Source organism: Notothenia coriiceps, unplaced genomic scaffold, assembly GCF_000735185.1.
Source record: "Notothenia coriiceps isolate Sejong01 unplaced genomic scaffold, NC01 NC01_scaffold00010035, whole genome shotgun sequence".
Classification (NCBI taxonomy): Eukaryota; Metazoa; Chordata; class Actinopteri; order Perciformes; family Nototheniidae; genus Notothenia; species Notothenia coriiceps.
The window spans coordinates 6320-15982 of record NW_011342736.1 but is presented as its reverse complement, the minus strand read 5'-3'; the positions used below and the strand labels follow the sequence as shown (position 1 = coordinate 15982).

Sequence of the window (9663 nt, the reverse complement as noted above, 5' to 3'; positions counted from 1 at the left end):
TTCAGAGGATGTTTTTCAGGATGGTTATTGAGGCCTGAGCATGACAGAACGCTTTTTTTTAGTAAAACCTTCTTTATGTGATATGTTAACAAAGGTGGAACGTTTTGCCTGCAACGATTCTAGGTAGTGTTTGGACGTTTGTTTGGGGTAACACATTAAAGATGTTCTATATAAAACGTTCCCTCAATGTTACATTGGTAACAAATAAAGAACCATTCTCCAAAAGCAACATTTTCTGCAAATGCTTTTCAGGCATGTTATGAGGCCTGAGATGAAAAGTGTTTTAGGTAAAATGTTCCTTTAATGTGATAATCAACAAAGGCTGGAACGTTTTGCCTCCAACATTCTCAAGACGTGTTCTCGGACGTTGTGGCGTAACACATTAAAGATGTTCTCTTTATAGCAACATTCCCTCAATGTAAATGATAACCAAATAAGAACATTTTTTGAAAAGTCAACATTTGGCATAATGTGTTTCAGGAGTGTTATTATTTTTTATAAAATGTTCCTGTGATGCGAAATATTAACAGGGTCATGCCGTCAACGGTCAGATTTTCTTTTTTAGTGCGCCTTTAAAAAACGCAAAGTTGTTGCCATTTGGGGCTTTGAAAAGGATGTTTAAATAAATCTGGATTGTCACCACTTTTCCTTTTTAGTAAAAAAACAAGCACGGAATTCAGATGATTGCATGTTTGCGTAGGCATGTCTTGGAGTTCCCCAGCTTTAGACATTGTTGGTTCTAAAAACATTTTGAGAATTGTTACCATTCAGGTTGTTCTAGGAAACGGTTTCATCGAGAAGTTTTATTTTGGTTTCTAGAATGTACTTTCTGAAAGGTTAGGATAAAGTTCTCTAAAAACATTCTTAAAATGTTTGGTGATAACATTGTTCGGAAACATTATTACCCCAAGTGTTTTATTGTTTATGACATATCTCTTTTGTATTATGGATCGAATAACACTTAGGAAAACCAAGAAGACATTATAGAAGAACGGAGCCGACTGTCAGCTGCCCGTCCCTGAAACCCCTGTTAGTGTTTGTATGTGTTTCTTTCTACTGTGTGTCTCCTCTCTGCCTACTGGTATGCTGCTACACGCTGGGAAGCAATCTCCAATCAACCACACCTGCAACCTGCTCGTCAGCACCACTATGAAAAACCTGCAGCCTGCAACTCATTCCCTGCCGGGATTGTTTGCGGTGAACGGTTTGTTGCGTGCCCGCTCTAGCTTTTTACCAGCATATTCTTTGACAACTTGGCCTGCTTTTTGCCTCACAACTGATTTTTGTGTCTCTCCCCAGGAAGGAATCCACAGGCCTGCTCCCACTCCCAAGACCAGCCAGGGCCTCTCTCTACCCACCCTGGAAACAACTGTTTCTTCACTGCTGCCATAACCAACCTCCACTCCCAGCTCCCCTTTTGCTAATAAACAAATTTCCTTTCACAGCTGATTCCGTGTCATCTCTTTTACAAAGTGCTTTAATAGTCAAATTCCAAGTAGTTAAGTAAACTATCATAATCTTCCTAAAGGACCCAGTGGTCAGTTCCACTTACCCCAGTGAATTTTTGGAGTTGAACAATTACAGGATATATTATGGTCTTGTTCAAATAATGTAAACATATTTTAGTAAATTGTTTACCATAGAACTTTTGCATATTTCTTTATACATTAAACCATGTTATCGCCTTCTCTAAAATAATAACGTTCTGGCAACATAAAAAATCTAACTTGCAGCTGAAAATGTTTTAAGAACAGTAGGGCATAATGTTCTAACAATGTTATCAAAAACATTTTAAGAATGGTTTTAGAGAATGTTATCCTACCTTTCAGAAGAACATTCTAGGAACCAAAATAAAAGCTTCTGCTGAAAACGTTTTAAGAATAGTAGGGCATAATGTTCTAACAATGTTTTGAAAAACATTTTAAGAAGGTTATCACCAAACATTTTAAGAATGTTTTTAGAGAGCGTTATCCTACCTATCAGAAGAAAATTCTGGGAACCAAACAAAAACTTCCCGCTGAAAACGTTTTAAGAATAGGAGGGCATAATGTTCTAACAATGTTATCACCAAACATTTTAAGAATGTTTTTAGAGAACGTTATCCTACCTTTCAGAAGAACGTTCTGGGAACCAAACAAAAACTCCCCGCTGAAAACCTTCCTAGAACAATGACTGTAACATTCTCAGAATGTTTTTAGAACCAAAATGTTCTAGCTGGGAACACACACAGGACATCAGGATACTTTGTGACGACAGCTCATGGAAAAACTCCCGGTGGACCTATTAATCTCACTAGCGGCTCACGACAAGCTGTTTGAACACGGGACTTTATAGATTTGCTGATTTATTTATTTTTGTATTTTCCTTTGTCGCGGCAATATGAAAATAAAAACAGTATATCCAAAGGCAACAGAAGGCAATAATGAAGCTTAACCTATGGTAGCATTTTGTCATAGAGCTTTTGGACACAGAAATGTTTTTAATAAAAGGCCTGTGTCTATTTTCAAAGTGGAAAAAAATAGCTTGTTTTACTAAATTAGATTAGATTTCCTTTATTGATCCCACATTTGGAAATTGTTTTGTTACAGCAGCATGTTGACAAGGCATTGAGTTAAAAATACAAATAGAAAATAAACACAAACCGTAAATACATGCATATCAACAGATACATATCTATAGAGTACATCTATCAAACAACAACATGCTACTTGTTTTATGACCCTTTATAATAAGACCTGTCTGTTTTTTGGCGCTAACTTTTTTTCAAACTCTCTGGAGAAACTCATTCACGGTCTGCACTGTCAAGTATTTGCTCTGTCTAGACTCTGACTGACAACCTCAGCTGAGATCATGTTAGCATGACCAGCCTTTCAGAAGCATGTTACTTAATGATTGGCATGTCTAATGAGAGGCAGAGACTGGGAATTTGAGATATGTCTGTCAGAGCTCCAGCTTTACTCCCTCCACAGAGATCCAGGCTGAATTATCCCCGTTGATACCAGCCGGGATTGCCTGGTGCTTGTTTAATTCTCTTTTTTATTGCGTAAAATAAACAACTCTATCCTCTATGGTAAGTCTTACCTTCCTCTGCCTTATTTAAATAGCTCACAATATTTCCTGTAGGACTTCCTACGACTGTGCGATACGATTGCCAGACCTTTATGTTATGAGGTCAGATGGTCAGAGATAAAATGAATCATATACTGTAGGACCAAGGGGGGTTTAGTTTCTACAAGGGAAACGGGTCGATATCACCAGCTCTCAAGACCGTTGTACATTAATAGAGTGCTGTGGAAAGCTGGTTATAGATTATGATGTGAGAAATGCTGTAGGAATTATTTAATGCCGCAAACAAGCTTACAAGAGCTGCTGGATGAAGTGATACCACTGCATTACACCATTACATAAAGAGGTCTATCATTTCGAGTTTTTTCAGTAAATAACGGAATAATTTGATAACAGAATTGATAATATTTTCACATAATCACATGAGATTATGTTGCACTTTTGATGGAGTCTAGCAGCAGATAAACCTACTTATAAAAATAAATCTCACAAAAGGGAATGGTGCAATGCAGATTTGGTTTTTATTTTCCCATGTTTTTTACATTACATGTCACTTGTCAGATGCTTTTATCCAAAGCAACTTACATACTCAATACTGTGGGCAATCCCCACAGGAGCAATTTGGGGTGAAGTGTCTCAGGGACACAACGACATGCTGACTGCAGTGGGGTTTGAACCTGTGACCCCCTGATCCCAACACCAATGCACAACCCACTGCACCACCCACACCTCCCTTTTGATTTAGATATCTGTCTTTCTTTGTTTAGTTTTTTCAAAGTTGCACAAGACGATTTACATTCAACGGATTTACAAGTTCACACATTGTATTTTCATTTAATGAGGGTCGACAGCTTGTTGACCAAAAGCAACCCATTCACAACGCTTATTCCTTACTTAATCATAAATCAAGAGCTTTGATTGGCTAGATATATATGTTTAAAATTACCCAATTTTCAGCAATGATAACACCACAGATTTTTGGTTGTGTAGCAACTGCACGAAACATAAACAAAGCAGCTAGTTGTGTTGGGGTTGTGATAACAGGAGGAAACACCAGTGTCCTATAGTAATCATCAGTCCATCAATATGTATTTTGCAACATATATGTATATGTAGATTATTTTCAATGTACACAAAGCATTACAGACAAATAGAATTCATGTTGAACAGATTTACATTATATTATTCCTATTTACAGACCTTTTATATATAAATATACTTTACAGTCAGATAGAAATGTCTTTATAACATACATGTGGTCATAGTGGTCTGACAACTATTAAGCATTAATGTGCAGAAGATTGTTTTTGTCTGGAGTGCAAATGAAGCCCAAGAAAAGACCCCCCAACGGGGCAGGATGTCAGAAAAAAGTCAGGAAGTGTGTTGACGTCGAGAGTATGGAATGTGTAAGCTTGTCCACAACATTTTGAAAAAGCAGTGGGAGGGGTCTGTGGGGCGGTATAGTAGACCCCTCCAATGTCCTGCTATTTTAAGGGGGGTCCCATCTGTTTGTGCTGAAATATGAAAGCCATTATTTAGAGACATACACAAAGGACTGCAAGCTGCAACATTAAATCATTAGTAAATAGTTGGATGCACGCCTGATTTATATATGCAACCTAAGACTTTTGTCACAGGTCAAAGGAAAAGGTTTCTTTTTACACAAGCCACTAAAATGTGTGGTTCTGAGAAAAACCACAAAAATGGAAAGCTGAGCCCAGAGGACGAGGTGTCTGCCTCGGTTTCTTAAAAGCAGGCGGTCTGGAAGAGTTGCTTCCACCACAGCACACCTCCTGGCTGCCATGTACGTTTATCTCTGGAAACACCCGAACAGGAAGGGGTGTTCACTGGCACTGCAAACACAACCATCATTAAGAGCATGAGTAGGGAAGTAAGGAAATGTGTTTTCCCCTAAAAATATCTAAAGGGAAATCATGGCACCACAGTAACAGGGGCAGCCAAATGATCAAGGAATTCAACAGAATGCAACGGAATTAGGTCAAAACCCAATTATCAGCATTTTGTGCTTTTACAAAAAAGGGTGGTGGCATACAAGCTTGAACATGTAGGAATAAATCTCTACTCTCACCTCCTTTCCCAATATTTTTAGTGAAAAATAACAACAAACATATCTGTATTTTCAGTCCATGTTGCACAATTCTCAGTCGACAACATATTTCTTCACTCTGTTTCCAAATGTCCATGCAAAAAGCTTGATTTGTTGTTTGGGGGAAATGTCAGTCACTGTCAGTCATGCCCAACGTTAAAAAGTCTTGATTCTGTATGTTTACCTTGATGCCACTCCCAGATATAATTTCATTCCCACGACAGTAAACAGATTTGCCTGGCTGCATGTTTACTCCGCCTGAATGGAGGACTTTGGAGAAAGGTCCAGCTCTCTCCAGTTGCTCTGACTGCCCGTGGGGCTGCGATTGTTCAACCTGGTCAGTAATGTTGTTCTGCGGATACTGCTGTCCGAGTCCTCCTTCTTGAAGTCAGTGCTCAGTCTTTGGAAGCAGGAGAAGCATTGCATAAAATCTTGGAGGAGGTGACCGCTGAAGATCATGTATATCCATGGGTTACAGCAGCTGTTGAGACTGGCAAGCAGCACAGACAGAGTCACTGCTGTGTTCTCAGAATCTGGAGAACAGAGAGAGGAAAGAGGCAAGAGGTGATTCATCTGCAAAACATCTGGTTCAAGCTGGCTGCAAAAAAATGGTTGTGAAAGATCATTTATCTGGTGTCAAATGTAAAAACACTTATTTTTGAAATCAAATAACAGAACATCTATACTTGTTGCACATGCCCGAAAAGTTACGTTTCTGTTGCAATAACACATTATGAACGACTTTTTGGATAAGGTGTCATTCTCTTGATATTAGTGATCTAATCTGTCTGCTGCAAGTGGATTCTGTCCCAGAAAAGTTCAAACAAAAGCACCAAGCTAGTGTAACTTGATGACCCAATTACATTTAACAACGTGTTTCAAGAAAGAATATGTATCAGTCAGAATAGGAGACTACACGTGGTGGTATGAGTCTAAGGGTGATGGCTTTTTTTAGGAGCAAATGGCTGAGGCATCTTAATCTTAAGAATACATTACTTTATCTGCAGTAAAACTATTAGTCCTTAAGGCTCACAGTGCTGCACTAAGTTATATTATTTAAATGTTGTTTCAGACAGTCTGTTTAAACAGTTTGTTTCTTAATTTTTAGACGTGTACTTTTTTTTAGACGTATTATGGGTTTTGTATGCCAAATATATCCGTGCGTAAAGGCTGTGGATATGTGTTTTACGCACAGTGAGGTTTTTTGTTGTTTCAAGTGACATGGTTCTTTATCTGGGCTGTAATGTTTTGACAACATTCTTCAAGCTGTTAACAGTTTTGAATCAAGTGATCATAACTACATTTAATGTATTCATTACTCACCAACAAGCTGGAAGTTCTCATCCCACACGGACCACATCTGCACTATGAAAAACGGCGCCCAGCAGACAATGTACGCCAAAACGATCACTAAAGTCATTTTAACAGTCCTCAGCTTGGCTCTTGAAATAGTTGTAACGCTGCTGACTGAATTTTTCCCAATCAGCCCGTTCTTGCTCGCAGCACCAGCCGGCGTTTTCCTTTTCTTGTATTTGACATTTTTCCATATGCTGTGACAGATGAACCCGTAGCACAACATGAGAAGCGCCACGGGGATGAGGAAGATGCTCACTGTTATCCAGGTGATGTAAGCCTTGGGGCCCCACGGCTCGATAAAGTGCGCCCAGCAGTCGGTAACGTTCGAGCTGTCGAACTCGCTTTGGGAGAAGATGAAGTACTGCGGAGTGCTGAACACGAGGCTGCACATCCACGTGGAGACGATCATGATGTAGGAGCGCTGCGTGGGCTGCTGCAGGGTTTTCAGAGGGTGGCAGATAGCAATGTAACGGTCCAGGGTCATCATCACCATCATATAGGTGGAGGCGAACATCCCCATCACCTGGAGGTGCTTGACGATCCTGCAGAGAAAGTCTGGACCGTAGAAGCGGAAGGTGATATCCCAGCAGAGCTGCGGCAGCACCTGGAAGAAGGCGACCACCAGGTCAGCCAGGCTCAGGTGTTTGATGAAAAGATGCATCCGCGACATCTTCTTCTTCGTGTTGTACATTGCCAGCAGGACGCTCACATTCCCAACCACAGCAACCACGAAGGTGATGCTCAGGATCATGATCTCCATCTGGGCCAACTCCTCGTTTCGCGAGTACGGATCGGATCGGTTCGGGTGGACGGTGTTGTTTCCAGGTTTCTCCATAGTTAGGTCACCACTGGGACCGAAGACCAGAGACTGGTTCCCTCCGCTCAGGAGCAGAGCATAGTCAGGAGTGTGCATGGCACTGCCCCTCTGTGCGACCTACCAGATTCAGTGCCAGAGGGGCTGCGAGGTGCCTCTCCAACCCGTATATGGAGCTACCTGATGCTCTCAGAAAGGAATCCGTTGCTCTGTGACTTGTGGCTGCTGCCGGGGCTTTTAAACTCGAATCGAATAACAGAAAGCGTGTGCGTAAAGTGGACACACTGCAAAAAAATAACACACCTCAAAAAATCATTTGGTGTAGGGATATCTCCCCAAGCACACATTGACACCATACAAGGACTGACATTACAAATTATTATTTAATAAAGTAATATCATAATGTATGTTTATTAGTAATTAGATTATTCCATGGTTCCAGTGCAAATGAAGATATACTTTCTTATAATTGTATTGCCACTATAGGCTTATTAAATAGAAAAAATACGTTTTCCCATGGAACAAATAAATGCCAGTTTTGTTCCTTTCTTTCTTTTTCTTCTTGGGCTGGAGTTTTTTTTACTGTTCGTTATGATGGCTAAGTATTTTTTGCAGTGGGTGGCCAAGCCCTTCTCCTGGTATTATCCTCCATATCACCACAGGTCCTCCCACTCATGTCGTGGGCAAAATGTTAAGAAAGCATATTTTTATTAAAAGTAACAAGATAAATAAATTATACCTTTCAAGGAAGTAAGAGGGGTAATCATTTGTTAAAATAAGAAGCTATTGCTACAATAGGAATATTGACCAACACACAGGAATGTTGTTTGCTCTCGCCATGCTAAGCAATTACATGTGCAATGATGAACTGTTTAAAGTTGTTTATCTGCTTTGCTCAAAGAATCACCAGGCCTAATTTGTGCAGGTTCAGTATTGACTATCAAAACAGACCTTTCAGGCTGCGACAAACTGATTATAATCATTAATATTTCTCAAATAATGAGTTAAGTGTGTTTCTGTTTGTAATCAAACATTTCGGTTCTGCCTTCAAAAAGTTTCACTTACATTCATTTTCATCACTTTTAGCAAAAATCTGGAGATAGATATTTTTCTGCATTTATCTCTAGGATAGATTTCATTTGTACATGTCATTTGGATTAATCCACGAAGCACAAGTCCCCATGCTTTAAATGATAACAGCATAAAATGCTGCTTTAAGCACATTGTATCGCATCAGATCATTCTCCTTAATTTTGTAATTAAAATAATTCACTAATTAGTACATTCTCAGTGTATGAATAAGGCATATATTTAAACACACACTTGCATTGGACTTGTGACGTCACAATGTCATGCTCATTTCTTAAACTCAGAGAAACGTTTAACCTCGGCAGATCTATCCAAAATGAGCTTTCAGTGTCAAACAAAGCGACATCACCATGTAACACATTGTCGTTTCAGAAGCTAAGGGGTGTGACATCTCTAAGCGGTTATATATGAACTTGAAAATAAGCATAATATGGACCCTTTAAAATCACCTACTATTGCATTGTCTAAATGTTCTGTCTCTCTCATAGCTTCCCTTGTTAGAAAGTACTTTTCCACTGTTGCAATCCCCTCACTTTGTTGCCTTTGCATCTTTAGCACCGCCTTAGTTTCCAAGTGACATTTAACAATGTGGATGCTTATTACAGTTTCCATTGCGAAAGCACATGATTGCCAACTGGCTGTGGGTATCCAGCCGCTATTAAGCTCATCTGATCCATGTGCTGATAGTGAGGATAGTTATCTTTATTGCGTTCCCATTGCAGTCACTGTCCAGTTCTCCTCTCTTTCATTTCCTTTAGCCCTTGTAATAAGTGGTGCAGATTGGACCCTCCTCCCTTAACACTTCCTGCTGGCCTGTTGAACTGGCTTAGTGGTTTAATGAAGTTTTCTCAATGATCTCTGCGTGAGTCTCTGCTAATCTTGCCATCACAACCACAGCCAGGGAAGTTTCTGATGCCTCTGGCTTCTGTTGACCAGTTAACCAGCCTCCCCTCATGTTATGTGTCTGATTTACCCAACCCCCCCCATCCTCTCTGACAGTACGGATGTCTCCCTTCACGCTGGACTGAACCACGTTTACCCTCATCTCCTGTTTTTGAGATGTTCACCGGAGACTCCCTGTCCTATTATTACAGCTCCAGGCTCAGATTGTCTCATTTGTTCATCTGAACATGAAGACCCTGTTCGCCATTCTCCACTGCGGACGGTGTGTCTAGGGCCGGGAATCATGGGAATGCCTGTTGTGTCTCCAGTGGCTGTAGCAGTCAGTCTG

General features: G+C 40.2%; 1 protein-coding gene across 2 annotated transcripts; it reads right to left on the bottom strand.

The window, feature by feature from the left end:
• Nucleotides 1-2570: 2570 nt before the first annotated feature.
• Nucleotides 2571-7541, bottom strand: avpr1aa (arginine vasopressin receptor 1Aa). Of its 2 annotated transcripts, XR_798372.1 has the most exons (3): nt 6497-7541; nt 5358-5706; nt 2571-4919 (listed from the first exon to the last, which is right to left on the bottom strand). XR_798372.1 is itself a non-coding variant. In XM_010771510.1 (2 exons), exons 1-2 carry the CDS (start codon nt 7440-7442, stop codon nt 5423-5425), a joined length of 1230 nt encoding a protein of 409 aa, XP_010769812.1. In that variant the 5' UTR covers nt 7443-7541; the 3' UTR covers nt 2571-5422. The 2 variants fall into 2 exon arrangements, 1 of the variants encoding a protein (XP_010769812.1); XM_010771510.1 differs by having other exon boundaries at nt 2571-5706.
• Between the last annotated feature and the right edge of the window lie 2122 nt (nt 7542-9663).

Bases quoted from the DNA above. Each gene is read 5' to 3' on its own strand.
- avpr1aa (XM_010771510.1), bottom strand. From the start codon at position 7,442: ATGCACACTCCTGACTATGCTCTGCTCCTGAGCGGAGGGAACCAGTCT. The intron at 5,707-6,496 runs GTGAGTAATGAA...TCTGTTCTCCAG, and splicing joins TGAGAACTTCCAGCTTGTTG to ATTCTGAGAACACAGCAGTG.